Below are 16622 nucleotides of genomic sequence, written 5' to 3'. Positions count from 1 at the left end.
CACCCACCCATCCACCCATCCATCTATTCTCTCCACCCATGCATCCAATTATCCACTCACTCATCCACCAACCCACCCATCCATCTATCCATCCACCCATCCACCCACCCACCCATTCATCCATCCATTCATCTATCCGTGCATCCACCCATCCATTCATCCATCTATCCATTCATCCATCCATCCATCCATCTACCCATTCTCCCACATATCCATCCATTTATCCAACCACTTATCCCACCCACCTATCCATCCTTTCACTCACCCATCCACCCAATCATCCAGTCATTCATCCACCTACCTACCCATTCATAAATCCATCCACCCATCCAGTAGAGGAGCCCCTGCTGAGTGCCAGATACTTTCTGCCTTCTTCAGTTCCTGTGTCGCCAGGCCCAAATCTGGCTAAAGAGATGTCTCCTCGTTTGGGTGTGGTGGCTCACGTCTGTAATCCCAGCACTCCCTGAGGCAAGACTGTGTGTGTGTGTGCACATGCATTTGTATGTGAGACTGTATGTGTGCACACGCGTTTGTGTGCAAGACTGTGCATGTGCATTTGTATGTGTGTGTGTGCACATGCGTTTGTATGTGAGACTGTGTGCACACGCGTTTGTGAGACTGCACACGTTTGTAAGACTATGCGCACATGCGTTTGTATGCGAGACTGTGTGCACACACACATTTGTATGTTAGACCGTGTGTGCATGCACGCACACATCCACAGGGAGGACTCAGTGGGTATGATCCTGCCTGTGAAGAATCACTGCACTCCAGCCTGGGCAACACAGGAGATCCAGTCTCTAAAAACATTTTAAAAAATTAAAAAGATCAGTCCTGATTGCAAAGGTTTAGGCAAGACTGGTCTATCTGCATTTTTTTCCTAAGATCACTAATCTGGTTCACAATGATGTGGCTGCAGTCGTTAAGTAGTACAGAATGGCCAGCTGTGACAAACATATCATCATTACTCAACATGTGACAGCCGCCCAGCCAGGGGGCTTAGCAGGACCTGCTCTGCCTGCGGCTGTTTCTAGATGCTTCTCTAGTCCACTTCACAACAGTTACTCTGCCCCAGCACCGGTGGCCCAGGGGTCACCTGCAGCTGCCTCAGTGCATGTCCTCACCTGTCCACCTCGGGGAAGGGGCCCCATCCTGCAGGGAGCAAGCTGACGGTCACTTCACTGGCTCTCAGCTGCTTTCAGGCATACAGCCTGTCTCGCGCTGCCGGTGCCCATATACATGGCTGTGGGGGGAGGTGCTGGGGCGTCCCCTGTGCTCTGGTGACACTGGTTCCTGCCAATACCCATTCAGACTGTGGAGCCAACTCCAGCAGGTGACGTGGTGGGGCCCCTCCGAGACCAGGAGCTTCACCTGCCTGCTGCAGGGTTCAGGCCAAGACCAGGACGGGGAGTGAGAACAGCCCCACTCAGGGGCCTGCAGGGGAAAGCAGGAGGCAGGTGCTGTGGGACCCTGACTGCAGGCCCCTCCGCCCACAGAGTGGGCAGTGCCTGGAGCTCACCCTCCCTCTACGCCTTCCAGAAATCAGCCGCACATGGCATTTCCTTGATCCTGTAGAAAGCTGGGATTCCTTAAAATGTTGTTTCTAGCAAACTTCTTCATGATACCTAACTCTTTTTTTGAGACAGAGTCTTGCTCTGTTGCCCAGGCTGGAGTACAGTGGTGTGATCTCGGCTCACTGCAACCTCCACCTGCCGGGTTCCAGCGATTCTGTTGCCTCAGCCTCCCAAGTAGCTGGGATTACAGGCGTGTGCCACCACACCCAGCTAGTTGTTTTTTTTTTTTTAATAGAAACAGAGTTTCACCACGTTGGCCAGGCTGGTCTCGTACTCCTGACCTCAAGTGATCTGCCCACCTCAGCCTCCCAAAGTGCTGGGATTACAGGTCTGAGCTACCACCTGATCACCTGAGGTCAAGAGTTTGAGACCAGCTTGGCCAACATGGTGAAACCCAGTCTCTACTAAAAATACAAAAAAAAAAATTAACCAAGTGTGGAGGCATGCGCCTGTAATCCCAGCTACTTGGCTGGCTGAGGCAGGAGAATCTCTTGAACCTGGGAGGTAGAGGTTGCTGTGAGCCAAGATCAAGCCACTGCACTCCAGCCTGGGCAACAGAGCAAGACTCTGTCTCAAAAAAAAGGAGAGAAAGAAAATTTATTTGGAGGGCCAATCTAAATAGGTAAAAGGATTTCCTGTTTTCAATTTGTACTTTAATTTTCTGTGTATCTAGGGGCCTCACTGTGGGGCCGCTTGTATCTTATCGTCATGTCATTTTCCTGCTGAGTCTTTGATGCATCTGGAAATGATCTAGTGAAAAAGAACAAATTAGGAATCTCACTTTGTTGTTTCCCAATAGTTGGCAGCTGACTCAATACTATTTATTAGGCATATGTGCATAAATAGTAAAGTATCTATTTTCATTTAATTTATTAAATGACATATACGTATTTAAAATCTTATAACAATATGTTAATTTGGAAGTAATAACTTTTGCTCACATTTTATGAAATAGTTGGTTGAAGCTCTTCCCGGGTCTGCTCCTTGACCTCAGTTCCCTGTTACCGCAATGGGCTCTTCCAGGAGCCTGGGGAGCAGTTGATCGGACACAAGGCTTTCTACTCAGACTCAGATACAAAGCAGCCCCATCTTTTCTAGGAAAGAGAAAAGGGAAATGGACTTTTATTCAGGGATCTCTGCCCTTTGCTTTGTCAGTTCCTCCAGCAAGAGTCTGTGGGGAGTACACGTTATGTATCTGCAGATGACTTTCTAGGATGATGCTTTAGCCGGAAATAGAATTTTCTGTATGTTGACATTTTTCTACAACTTTTTTTTTGTTTTTAAAGGGATGGGGTCTCACTGTGACACCCAGGCTGGCATGGTGGTGCCATCATAGCTCACCGTAGTGCCTTAGCCTCCCAAGTAGCTGGGACTACAGATGCATGCCACCATGCCCAGCTCAACTTCTTTTGAAGATAATATTCTTGTGTCTTCAGAGAGGTCAGCCATCAGTCTGATCTCAGTTCCTTTGGGGAAGCAGTTTTTTTTTTTTTTTTTTTTTTTGAGATGGAGTCTTGCTGTCTGTTGCCTAGGCTGGAGTGTAGTGACATGATCATGGCTCAATGCAACCTCCACCTCCCGGGTTCAGCCTAGCTAATTTTTTTTTTTTTTTTTTTTGTATTTTTAGTAGAGACAGGGTTTTGCCATGTTGGCCAGGCTGGTTTCGAACTCCTGAGCTCAAGCGATCCACCCATGTTGGCCTCCCGAAGTGCTGGGATTACAGGAGTGGGCCACTGCCCCTGGCCTGGGGAAGCTGTTTTTAGACTTTTCTCCCAATCTGCTAAGTGCTCCTGTTTTACCATTGTTGTGTCTAAGTGTGGATTTGTTTCCCTGAATCCTGCTCAGGAATCAGTATGTTTTTTAAATTTCAGGACCAAATTTTAGGTTGGTTGGCTGGTTATTTTTCTATTCTTTAGAATTCTCAGCTATTGTTTTTCAAACACTGCTTTCTTCCATTTCTGTCTGATCTCTTCTGGAGAGTTTATGGGGCATGTCAGACATGCTCCCTGACACGTGTGTGTATGTGTGGTGTGTGTGGTGTGTGTGTGTGTGGTGTGTGTGTGTGGTGTGTGTGTGTGTGGTGTGTGTGTGGTGTGTATGTGTGTGGTGTGTGTGGTGTGTGTGTGTGGTGTGTGTGTGGTGTGTGGTGTGTGTGTGTGGTGTGTGTGGTGTGTGTGGTGTGTGTGTGTGTGTGGTGTGTGTGTGTGTGTGTGTGTGTGTGTGTGTGTGTGTGTGTGTGTGTGTGTGTGGTGTGTGTGTGTGTGGTGTGTGTGTGGTGTGTGTGTGTGTGTGGTGTGTGGTGTGTGTGTGTGTGGTGTGTGTGTGTGGTGTGTGGTGTGTGTGTGTGTGGTGTGTGTGGTGTGTGTGGTGTGTGGTGTGTGTGGTGTGTGTGTGTGTGTGGTGTGTGTGTGGTGTGTGTGTGTGTGTGGTGTGTGGTGTGTGTGTGTGGTGTGTGTGTGTGTGGTGTGTGTGTGGTGTGTGTGTGTGTGGTGTGTGTGTGTGTGGTGTGTGTGTGGTGTGTGTGTGTGGTGTGTGTGGTGTGTGGTGTGTGTGTGTGGTGTGTGTGTGGTGTGTGTGGTGTGTGTGGTGTGTGGTGTGTGTGGTGTGTGTGTGGTGTGTGTGTGTGGTGTGTGGTGTGTGTGTGTGTGTGTGTGTGGTGTGTGTGTGTGTGGTGTGTGTGTGGTGTGTGGTGTGTGGTGTGTGTGTGTGTGGTGTGTGTGGTGTGTGTGTGTGGTGTGTGTGGTGTGTGTGTGTGTGGTGTGTGTGGTGTGTGGTGTGTGTGTGGTGTGTGTGTGTGGTGTGTGTGGTGTGTGTGTGTGGTGTGTGTGTGTGTGGTGTGTGTGTGGTGTGTGTGTGGTGTGTGTGTGTGTGGTGTGTGTGTGTGGTGTGTGTGTGTGGTGTGTGTGTGGTGTGTGTGTGGTGTGTGTGTGTGGTGTGTGTGTGTGGTGTGTGTGTGTGTGTGGTGTGTGTGGTGTGTGTGTGTGTGTGTGGTGTGTGTGGTGTGTGTGGTGTGTGGTGTGTGTGTGGTGTGTGTGTGGTGTGTGTGTGGTGTGTGTGTGTGGTGTGTGTGTGTGGTGTGTGTGTGTGGTGTGTGTGTAAGAGCACCCTCTCCCCTTTCCAGGGGCTTCCACACTCTGGAACCACTGGGTGGCTCTAGTATCTTGAACAGAAGTAATTCCCATTTCATCTCTTTTCATTCCTGTTTTTGGTTTTATTTTATTATTCTTTTCCTGATTTCTTAGATCAAATGTTTCACATTTATTTTTATTCTTTCTTGCTTAGTAATTGCATTTCTTAAGGTGAGAATTTTCATGAGTATCACTTTGGCCAAGCCCCAGAGATTTTGAGGGATATCAGTGTAATTATTGTCTAGATAGCCTGCCATTGCAGGTGTTTTTGTTTGTTTGTTTGTTTGTTTTGTTTTGTTTTTAGATGGAGTTTCACTCTTGTTGCCCAGACTGGAGTGCAATGGTGCGATCTCGGCTCACTACAACCTCCGCCTCCCGGGTTTAAGCGATTCTCCTGCCTTAGGCTTGAGTAGCTGGGATTATAGGCGTGTGCCACCACGCCCGGCTAATTTTGTATTTTTAGTAGAGATGGAGTTTCTCCATGTTGGTCAGGCTAGTCTCAAACTCCCAACCTCAGGTGATCCGCCCTCCTCGGCCTCCCAAAGTGTTGGAATTACAGGCGTGAGCCACTGCACCTGGCCAGTGTGGGCTGTTTTTCTTTTTTTTTTTTTTTTTTTTTTTTTGAGACGGAGTCTTGCTCTGTCGCCCAGGCTGGAATGCAGTGGCCAGATCTCAGCTCACTGCAAGCTCCGCCTCCTGGGTTCACGCCATTCTCCTGCCTCAGCCTCCCAAGTAGCTGGGACTACGGCGCCCGCCACGTCGTCCGGCTAGTTTTTTTGTCTTTTTTAGTAGAGACGGGGTTTCACCGTGTTAGCCAGGATGGTCTCGATCTCCTGACCTCGTGATCTGCCCGTCTCGGCCTCCCAAAGTGCTGGGATTACAGGCTTGAGCCACCGCGCCCAGCCTGTGGGCTGTTTTTCTATTTCACCAGTGACTTAAGGGGAAGTTTCAGAATTCCTTTGGTTATTTATTAAACCAAATGTGCTGGATACTTCTTTTTATTTTATTCTATTTAACAACCATATTAAATATGCTTATTAATATTGTTTATAAATTTATTTATGCTCCTCAATTTGAACTGCCAAGAACCACAAAGTGTTAAAAATCCTCCATTGCTCCTGTGTTTTTGTCCATTTCTCCTTCTTCTCACCATCATGTTTTATAAACTTTAGTGCTAGGCCGGGCGTGGTAGCTCACACCTGTAATCCCAGCACTTTGGGAGGCTGAGGCGGGAGGATCACCTGAGGTCAGGAGTTCGAGACCAACCTGGCCAACACAGTGAAACCCTGTCTCTACTAAAAATGCAAAAATTAGCCAGGCATGGTGTTGCGCGCCTGTAGTCCCAGCTACTCGGAAGGCTGAGGCAGAAGAATCACTTGATCCTGTGAGGCAGAGGTTGCAGTGAGCTGAGATTGTGCCACTGCACTCAGCCTGGGTGACAGCAAGACTCCGTCTCAAAAAAAAAAAAAAAAAAAAGCACACACATAACTTCAGTGCTGTGTTACTTAGAGCAGAAACATTCAGGACAGCTGTAGCTCATCCCGGTTCATAATGCAGTGTCCTTTCTGATGTTTAACTGCGTCCAGCAATATTTATTTAACTATGTATTAAAAGATAATTTTCAGAAAGAAGTAAAATGTGGCTCCCAAATATGAAAAATGAGCATTGTTTAGGGTTGTATTCTATTCATTAAACAATGAGGAAACCGGACAGATGCTTTAACCAGTTCCAAGGAAAGGTCAAACAAGCACAATTATATATGGAGTAAAGGAATCGAGTTTCAGATGGAGGCAGAACTGGTTCTTGTAGAGGGAGAGGCGGGTAGGGTAGAATCCGCATGCCTATCAGTGGTAGAATCGCAAAGCAGCTCCGAGACAATGAGGGGCTGGACGCCGATAACCCAGGGGAAGTGTGGTTGACAAGGCAGTCCCTACGGAAGCTGGAAACTCGTTTTTTCCCTACAGTTTCTCCGCTTTTGGTGGAAAGTAATCTCAAAGAAAGGTGTTTTTTCCCTGCACATCAGACTGGTAATGTGCGGATGTCGTGACAAGGCTTGAGGGAGGCATAACTCACACGTCTGCATGAAAACCCAATAATCAGGCTGATGAAGCACAGAAGGGTGGGAAAGGTGGCTTCTGATCTCACAAAATGGAGCTGGCTTGTAGATGGCTGGATGATTTCCACAGCTGCAGCGAGAGTGCTCATTCACTGCCTCTGCATTCTTAACTTTGCTTTCTTAGGAGTTTCCGTAAAGAATTTCAGATTGGACTTGTAAAAGCCTCTTTAAAAACTAATTTTAGGGCAGGCGCGGTGGCTCACGCCTGTAATCCCAGCACTTTGGGAGGCCGAGGCAGGTGGATCACGAGGTCAGGAGATCGAGACCATCCTGGCTAACACGGTGAAACCCCGTCTCTACTAAAAATACAAAAAATTAGCTGGGCTTGGTGGCGGGCGCCTGTAGTCCCAGCTACTCCTCGAGAGGCGGAGGCAGGAGAATGGCGTGAACCCAGGAGGCGGAGCTTGCAGTGAGCCGATTGCGCCGCTGCACTCCAGCCTGGGCGACAGAGCGAGACTCCGTCTCAAAAAAAAAAGATATCACTTACAAATGTTCTGTTTTGATTCACAAAAGCAGAGACTGCAAAAATTTTATGGACTGTACGTAGCTTCAGAGGAAAGAGAAAGAGTTCTTTATATATCCAGAAAGTAGAACATTAAAAAGACATCAACCATATTCTTAACAAAAGCCATCATCTTCCACCGTCAGTTCATCCCCTCCTGTGAGGTCTGTTCTTGTCCACTCCATCTTGGTTCTTGGTCTCAACAATCCATCTGCTTCTCTGCTAGAGACTCGGTCCTGGGATGGTCTCAGCGCCATCTAAATGCCGCCATCAGAAGCCTGTGCCTGTAATGCCTGCCCAGGCCTTTCCCCAGGCTCTGAGATAGTCCCTGTTGAAGATGAAGCACTCTAAGCTTTCTGGGGAGCATCAGAGTAACACAAAAACCATGGATGGGGCTGGGCGCGGTGGCTCACGCCTGTAATCCCAGCACTTTGGGGCTGAGGCAGGTGGATCACCTGGGGTCAGGAGTTGCTGGTCAACATGGCAAAGCACCGTCTCTACTAAAAATACAGAAATTAGCTGGGCGTGGTGGCGGGCGCCTGTAATCCCAGCTACATGGGAGGCTGAGGCACGAGAATTGCTTGAACCCAGGATGCGGAGGTTGCAGTGACCTGAGATTGCCCCACTGCACTCCAGCCTGCGTCAGGAGTCGCCTTTGAGAGTTCTTCTAAAAATAAATAAATAAATAAACTGTGGATGACAAAAGACTGCACATGGCCATGGTGAATTTACCACTTCCACTTTTCAAAAGTGAAAGGTCTGCTCATAGCAAGAATAATGCAACTCAGAAGTAACATTTGATTGTCCTGTGGACATCTGGAAACAGAGTCCAAAAAAGAGTTCTAGACAAAGTTAATCTAAGACGTTGACGCTGTTTTCAAAGATGCCCGAAACAGAACATCTAATCTCTAAAAAATGGATGAGCAAGATGTTTACAGAGGAAATTATTTACAGATAATTGTGAAGCTGACTATTCCATGACTCTAGCAAGAATATCCAGTGGAGGGGCAAAAAGTGTGGGGCAGGCGGTGGCCGTCTGCCTGGTAACACAGCCCCAGAGTGAGTGACGGTCGCCCTGCTGCAAACTACTGGCATTGGAGACGCACAGCTCACGTTCCAGTGAGGTGACTCCCCAGTTAACGTAACAACAGTGACGGGGTTTATGCCCAGTTGCTCCGGACTGCTGCCGGCTGACAGCATCAGGCAAATGGCCTCGGGACTCTGGTGAAGGGAAGCGCCGTGGGCAGCCGGGACGTCTGTGTGCAGCACCGCGCACAATTCTCAGTGCTTCAGCCCAACGGGTTACCTGGCACACGCCCAGGGCACCCAACGAGTTACCTGGCACACGCCCAGGGCCGGCCACGCATTTCTCCCGACTCAGCAGTACTTCCCCTGGTACTCATCAATCCTAACACATCAAAGAAACTAATCATTTCCTTAACATCTTTTTTCTTTTTTTTTTTTTTTGAGACGGAGTCTCGCTCTGTCGCCCAGGCTGGAGTGCAGTGGCCGGATCTCAGCTCACTGCAAGCTCCGCCTCCCGGGTTCAGGCCATTCTCCTGCCTCAGCCTCCCGAGTAGCTGGGACTACAGGCGCCCGCCACCTCACCCGGCTAGTTTTTTTTGTATTTTTTAGTAGAGATGGGATTTCACCGTGTTAGCCAGGATGGTCTCGATCTCCTGACCTCGTGATCTGCCCGTCTCAGCCTCCCAAAGTGCTAGGATTACAGGCTTGAGCCACCACGCCTGGCCAACATCTTTTTTCTTTTTACTTTTTTCTTTCTTTCTTTCTTTCTTTCTTTCTTTCTTTCTTTCTTTCTTTCTTTTTTTTTTTTTTTTTTTTGATAGAGACCTCTGTCATGCAGGCTGGAGGGCAGTGGTGTGATCACAGCTCACTGCAACCTCGACCTCCTGGGCTCACGAGATCCTCCTGCCTCAGGCTCCCGAGTAGCTGGGACCCACAGGCGCGTGCCACCACACCCCACCTTGTACCTAATTATTTCAAATACCTCTCTTTTTATAAGAAAAAAATTTTGTGATTTTCCGGGGAACTTCTGGGACATCACATAGATCATTTTAAATATAAAGGTTCTCCTGGGGCCGGGCGTGGTGGCTCACGCCTGTAATCCCAGCACTTTGGGAGGCCGAGGCAGCTGGATGTGGATCACGAGGTCAAGAGATGAAGACCATCCTGGCCAACATGGTGAAACCCCCCTCTCTACTAAAAATACAAAAATTAGCCAGGCGTGGTGGCGGGTGCCTATAATCCCAGCTATCTGGGAGGCTGAGGCAGGAGAATCAATTGAACCAGGGAGGTTGCAGTGAGCCGAGATTGCACCACTGCACTCCAGCCTGGCGACAGAGTGAGACTCCATCTCAAAAAAAAAAAGTTTCCTAAAAGCTTTATTTTATTTGACATTTAGAATTCAATTTTGAGAAGAAAAAAAAAATAAAAAGATGTCAGGAGATTTGAACATTAAGACTCATGGGTAACTGAGAAATAATATTTAGCTACCCACGTGAAAGTGACAAAACGCTTAAACATGGGAGAGAACAGTCATAGAGAAACTTAGCTCTCTCCTAAGTGTGGGAAGCTTTGTTTTCTTAAACCACCAAGACATAGTCAGTCAACGAAAAGTATGGAAAATTTCCCTGCACCTTTGCTGTCTGAACAGATTATAACCCTTTATATTTTAGGGGAAGTCAATAAATAGTAAATGAAGGAAGGCCAGATATGGTGGCTCACGCTGGTAATCCCAGCACTTCGGGAGGCTGAGGCGGGCGGATCATTTGAGGCCTGCAGGAGTTCAAGACCAGCCTGACCAGCACGGTGAAACCCCTTGTCTACTAAAAATACAAAAATTGGCCGGGCGCGGTGGCTCACACCTGTAATTCCAGCACTTTGGGAGGCCGAGGCAGGCGGATCACAAGGTCAGGAGATCGGGACCATGGTGAAACCCTGTCTCTACTAAAAATAGAAAAAATTAGCCGGGCGCAGGGGTGGGCGCCTGTAGTCCCAGCTACTCGGGAGGCTGAGGCAGGAGAATGGTGTGAACCCGGGAGGCGGAGCTTGCAGTGAGCTGAGATTGTGCCACTGCACTCTAGCCTGGGCGACAGAGCGAGACTCCATCTCAAAAAAAAAAAAAAAAAAAAAGGATAAAAAAATAAATAAATAAAAATAAATAAAAATACAAAAATTAGCCGGGCACGGTGGCAGGTGCCTATAATCCCAGCTACTGAAGAGGCTGAGGCAGGAGAATTGCTTGAACCTGGGAAGCAGAGGTTGCAGTGAGCTAAGATCACACCACTGCACTCCAGCCTGGATGGCAGAGCCAGACCCTGTCTCAAAAACACAAACTAGCTTTCTTTTTTTATTTATTTATTTTATTTTATTTATTTATTTTTTGAGACGGAGTCTCGCTCTGTCGCCTGGGCTGGAGTGCAGTGGCGCGATCTCAGCTCACTGCAAGCTCCGCTTCCCGGGTTCACGCCATTCTCCTGCCTCAGCCTCCCGAGTAGCTGGGACTACAGGCGCCCACCACTACACCTGACTAATTTTTTGTATTTTTAGTAGAGACGGGGTTTCACCGAGTTAGCCAGGATGGCCTCGATCTCCTGACCTCGTGATCTGCCCGCCTCAGCCTCCCAAAGTACTGGGATTACAGGTGTGAGCCACCGCGTCCAGCCCTTTTTTTATTTTTTTAAACTTCGGTAATATACACATAAAATGTAGGGTTGAAAGCTTATAAAGTATACAAAGTATACAGTTCAGTGCATTAAGCACATTAAGAATGTTGTGCGAGCATCATCATTTGTTCCAGAATGCCTTCATCACCTCAGAGGAAACCTCACACCCATTAGCAGTCACTTCCTGTCCCTGGCCCAGCACCCACTTTCTGCCTCCATGCCTTTGCCTGTTCTGGACGTTTCGCTTCAGCGGGATCCTACAGGATGTGTCCTTTCGTGCCTGGTTTCTTTCCCTCTGTGTCATGTTTCAGAGTCCCTCGTGCTGGGGCATCCGCACTTCATTCCTTTCCGTGGGAAGAGCTCCTTGGTGGGGGACAGGCCGCTGTAGGCATTTGTCAGTTCGATGGACATTTGGATGGTTTCCGCCTTTGGGCTGTTGGGAATAATGCTGCTGTGAACATTCAGTTCTCTTGGGTGCCTCCCTAGAGGTGGCCTTGCTGGGTCGTGTGGTCATTCTGTGTCTAACCTGGTAAGGAGCCACCAAACTGCCTCCCATGCCCACCAGCTGTGCATGGAAGGTTCTGATTTCTCCACATCTGCACCAGCACTTGCTATTTTCTGTCCGTTTTTTTATTAAGAATACTCTTATTGCATATTTTTTAAAACTTTATTTTTTTATTTAAAAAAATTTTATTTTGGCTGGGCGCGGTAGCTCACGCCTGTAATTCCAGCACTTTGGGAGGCTGAGGCGGGCGGATCACGAGGTCAGGAGATCGAAACCACCCTGGCTAACACGGTGAAACCCCGTCTCTACTAAAAAAATACAAAAAAGTACCCGGGCATGGTGGCGGGCGCCTGTAGTCCCAGCTACTCAGGAGGCTGAGGCAGGAGAATGGCGTGAACCCGGGGGGCGGAGCTTGCAGTGAGCCGAGATCGCGCCACTGCACTCCAGCCTGGGCGACAGAGCCAGACTCTGTCTCAAAAAAAAAAAAAAAGATTTATTTTAAAAATAGAGGTGGGGTGTCATCGTGTTGCCCAGGCCAGTACCAGCGCTTGCACCTGGGCCCCCCAGTGTGCTGGGGTTGCAGGTGAGCCACCGCGCCCGGCTATTTTCTATCCTGTGGATCCTAGCCGTCCTAGTGGATGTGAGGCAGGATCCCACAGTGGGTTTGATTTACATTCTCCTGGTGACCGATGGTGTTGAGTGTCTTCAGGAGCTTTTTGCCCACACGTGCATCTTCTGACTTCATGGCTTTTAAATTCAGGTGTTTATAAACCAAGGGAAACATGTTCATTTCCAAGTGTTATCTTCTCTGGGTTCTTTTATTGTCTGGAAGAAACTGATGCTTTACTTTAGGGCCCATCTCAGGATGTCCACAGGGCAGAGCTAATCCTGCGATGCTCTTCAGATGTTGATCATAAGCAATATGTTCATCATGGCCAACTTCAAGTAAATTGATTAAAAAGCTTTAAAATTTTTCTGTTTTGGCCAGGCACATGGCTCACGCCTGTAATCCCAGCACTTTGGGAGGCCAAGGCAGGCAGATCACCTGAGGTCAGGAATTCGAGACCAGCCTGGTCAACATGGAAAAACCCCATCTCTACTAAAAATACAAAATTAGCCAGACGGGGTGGCGCATGCCTGTAATCCCACCCACTCGGGAGGCCGAGACAGGAGAATCACTTGAACCCCAGAGGCAGAGGTTGTGGGGGCATTGAGATCGTGCCACAGCACTCCAACCTGGGGAACAAGAGCAAAACTCCGTCTCAGGCCGGGCGCGGTGGCTCAAGCCTGTAATCCCAGCACTTTGGGAGGCCGAGACGGGCGGATCACGAGGTCGGGAGATCGAGACCATCCTGGCTAACACGGTGAAACCCCGTCTCTACTAAAAAAATACAAAAAACTAGCCGGGCGACGTGGCGGGCGCCTGTAGTCCCAGCTACTCGGGAGGCTGAGGCAGGAGAATGGCGTAAACCCGGGAGGCGGAGCTTGCAGTGAGCTGAGATCCGGCCACTGCACTCTAGCCTGGGTAGCAGAGTGAGACTCCGTCTCAAAAAAAAAAAAAAAAAAAAAAAAACTCCGTCTCAAAAAAAAAAAAAAAGAAATCTGTTTCAATTTCCAATATGTGAAATGTCAACAGTTATAAACAACCTCCAAAAACCTTGTTGGAATCCTCAGTGAGTTTAACGAAACTGATTTGTTATTCTGGGAAATGTTATTTTAGTAATTATGTCTTCTGATGTGTCTGCTTAGAGAAGAAGCAGATCTTTACATAACAGGAATGGAATTGATGAAAGGATCTCGTTTGATGTGGGGTCATTTCTAGCATGCCGAAGCTTTGAGTAGAACCATCATTTTTAAGTTGTTATACTTAAGCTCTTACTTCTTTTTGTTTGTTTGTTTGCTTTTTGAGATGGAGTCACCCAGGCTGGAGTGCAGTGGTGCAATCTCGGCTCACTGCAACCTCTGCCTCCCCGGTTCAAGCGATTGTCCTGCCTCAGCCTCCTGAGTAGCTGGGATTACAGGTGCCCACCACCACGCCCAGCTAATTTTTGTATTTTTAGTAGAGACAGGGTTTCACCGTGTTGGCCAGGCTGATCTCAAACTCCTGGCCTCAGGTGATCAACCCACCTCAGCCTCCCAAAATGCTGGGATTACAGACGTGAGCCACTGCACCTGGCAAGCTTTTGCTTCTTACTTGTGCCTGCCACAGAAAGGCTATCTCTGTGCTTCTGTTCACAAATGTGCTTGCTGCCCCCGCTGTGAGGACAGCAAGGGCTGTATGTGGCAGGGGCGTGGCATTGTGTGTGCAAGAGCTCTGCCGAAATGCTGTGTGTCACAGTTCACTGTTGTCCGCCCCTCCCTAAGTACTCTGTGAAATGCAAGTTACTTTGGTTTCGAAAAGGAACATGCTGTTCTTTCTGAGTGCACTCAGCACAAGAGGAATCCAGAAGTGATGTACAGACAACAAACCCTGTCCCCATCCCATTCCCAGGGCGGCCGCCGCACCATACCCTCCCTCCTGCCCCCGAGGCCCGGAAGCCAGGCGAGGAGCCCAGGAGGCCTTTGGATCGCAGCCCACCTTTGGGACAGGTGCAGCCCCATTTTACAGCTCAGGTAACACTCTTTCATCTAAGACATGCATTTTAAAAAATATTTCCCTAATTGTGTTGTGTTTTCATTACAGAAACTTCAAATTACGATAAACACAATATAAAAGGCCTCCAATTTTCAGCATCCAGACATAGTTACCAGTAACATTTCAGTGTGTTTTCTGCTGGGCTTTGTTTTGGGGGGTTGGTTGGTTTGTTTGTTTTTTGAGTCGGAGTCTTGCTCTGTTGCCCAGGCTGGAGTGCAATGGTGCAATCTCGGCTCACTGCAATCTCCCCCTCCCGGGGTCCAGCAATTCTCCTGCCTCAGCCTCCCGAGTAGCTGGGATTACAGGCGCATGCTACCATGCATGGCTAATTTTTGTATTTTTAGTAGAGATGGGGTTTTACCATGTTGGCCAGGCTGGTTTCAAACTCCTGACCTCAGGTAATCTACCTGCCTCTGCCTCCCAAAGTGCTGGGATTACAGGTGTGAGCCACCGCACCCAGCCCCCGTTTTTTTTTATTTTTTAATTATAAATTGTATCATGTATATGTTTTACTATAACTTTACATATCTGGGTACTATTTTTTAAATCTTTACCAGTATGATAAGTGAAAAAAAAAACCAAAAATTTCTATCTTTTTTTTTTTTTTTGAGACAGGATGTGGCTCTGTCACCCAGGCTAGAGTGCTGTGCTGCCATCACAGCTCACTGCAGCCTCGACTTCCTAGGCTCAAATGATCCTCCCACCTCAGCCTCCCAAGTAGCTGGGACCACAGGTGTGCGCCACTATCCCTAATGGCTAATTTTTTTTTTTTTTTTTTTTTTGGTAGAAATGGAGTTTTGCCATGTTACCCAAGCTGGTCTTGAACTCCTGGGCTCAAGCAATCTGCCCACCACGGCCTCTCAAAGTACTGGGATTATGGGCATGAGTCAGTGCACCCAGCCACAACTAACTTTTAAAAGATAGCAAGATGGCTGGGTGGGGTGGCTCATGCCCATAATCCCAGCACTTTGGGAGGCTGAGGTGGGTGGATCATGAGGTCAAGAGTTTGAGACCAGCCTGACCAACATGGTGAAACCCCATTTCTACTAAAAATACAAAAATTAGCCGGGCGTGGTGGCGGGCGCCTGTAATCCCAGCTACTCAGGAGGCTGAGGCAGGAGAATCGCTTGAACCCGGGAGGGAGAGGCTGCAATGAGCCGAGATCGTACCACTGCACTCCAGCCTGGATGACAGGGCAAGACTCCGTCTCAAAAAAAACACAAAACAGCAAGACTGTCTCTACAGAAAAATAAAAATAAAAATAAATTACCCATGTGTGGTGGCGCACACCTCGTAACCCCAGACTCAGAAGGCTGAGGTGAGAGGACTAGCTGAGCCCAGGAGATCAAGGCCAGCCGGAGCAACACAGTGAGACGCTGTCTCTACCAAAAAAACAAAGACAGACGTTTCTTATGTCCTTAGTGGCATTAAATGCTTTTAATCTATTTATTGGCCATTTGTAGTTCTTCTTCTGTGGGTGATTTCTGTGTGTTCCTTGCTGGTTTTCCGTAACCTCAGAGCCCAGAATTCCTGCTGCATCTGGCTCTTGTGTTTTTATCCTTTCACCCAGACACTCCCTCCGCCTTTCTGTGTCTTTTTGAAAAATCCGTCAGTGTCTTGTAGACTATGGATCTGTCTGATGCTGCAGCCTTGAGAAGTTCAGCTTCTGCATCGATTTTGGGGTTTTCTACCCAGTTCCAATGAGTTGTCTGTTCCTGAAATGGTGCTATACTGCTTTAAATACTGTGGCTTTGTGACATATTTTAATCTCTCTTAGAGCAAGCTTGACCTTATTTCTTTCTGTTCCTTTACAAAATTTTCTTGGCTGTCCTTTCTTTTTTTTTTTTTTTTTTTTTTGAGACGGAGTCTCGCTCTGTCACCCAAGGCTGGAGTGTAGTGGCACAATTTGGGCTCACTGCAACCTCTGCCTCCCAGGTTCAAGCAATTCTCCTGCCTCAGCCTCCCAAGTAGCTGGGATTACAGGCGCCCGCCCCCACGCCCGGCCTTAATTTTTGTATTTTTTATAGAGATAGGTTTTCGCCATGTTGCCTAGGCTGGCCTAGAATTCCTGAACTCAAGTGACCCTCCCGCCTCAGCCTCCCAAAGTGCTGGGATGACAGGCTTGAGCCACCGCGCCCGGCTGAGAAATAACTCTTAAAACTGAGAAAAGAAACCTCTATGGAGCCAAGACCCTTTTTGTTTCCTTTTTTATTTCTTTTTAAAATTTATTTATTTATATTTGAGACAGGGTCTTGCTCTGTCGCCCAGGCTGGAGTGCAGTGGCACAATGTCGGCTCATTGCAATTTCCATCTCCCAGGCTCAAGTGATCTTTCCACCTCAGCCTCCCGAGTAGCTGGGACTACAGGCGCACACCACCACGCCTGGCTTTTTTTTTTTCTTTTAATAGAGACAGGGTTTCACTGTGTCACTCAGGCTGGTCTCGAACTCCTGTACTGAAGCAATTTGCCCACCTCT

At 48.1% G+C, this 16622-nt stretch overlaps 1 protein-coding gene and 1 non-coding gene across 46 annotated transcripts in view; one reads left to right on the top strand and one right to left on the bottom strand.

Annotated features, from left to right (window-relative positions):
* CCDC57 (coiled-coil domain containing 57) overlaps positions 1-16622 on the top strand; it is a 119071-nt gene that overhangs the window by 77458 nt on the left and 24991 nt on the right. For 38 of the 45 annotated variants that reach the window (XR_012426362.1, XR_012426374.1, XR_012426372.1 and 35 more), the window contains one exon: positions 14003-14124. Coding sequence is in view for 31 of the 45 variants with exons in the window: in XM_074020995.1 (XP_073877096.1) it covers positions 14003-14124 (122 nt within the window). In the remaining 14 variants the exon portion in view is untranslated. Of the gene's footprint in view, positions 1-6666; positions 6876-14002; positions 14125-14761; positions 14880-16622 lie in introns of those variants that run through there. The other 7 variants (XR_012426366.1, XR_012426365.1, XR_012426363.1 and 4 more) reach the window with 2 other exon arrangements.
* LOC123569646 (small nucleolar RNA U13) lies at positions 6720-6823 on the bottom strand. Its single transcript, XR_006693459.1, has one exon. It is a non-coding gene; the product is annotated as a small nucleolar RNA U13 (small nucleolar RNA).

This window comes from Macaca fascicularis, chromosome 16 (genome assembly GCF_037993035.2).
Source record: "Macaca fascicularis isolate 582-1 chromosome 16, T2T-MFA8v1.1".
NCBI lineage: Eukaryota > Metazoa > Chordata > Mammalia > Primates > Cercopithecidae > Macaca > Macaca fascicularis.
Note: the sequence above shows the minus strand (reverse complement) of the source record. Positions and strands in the feature narration are given on the sequence as shown.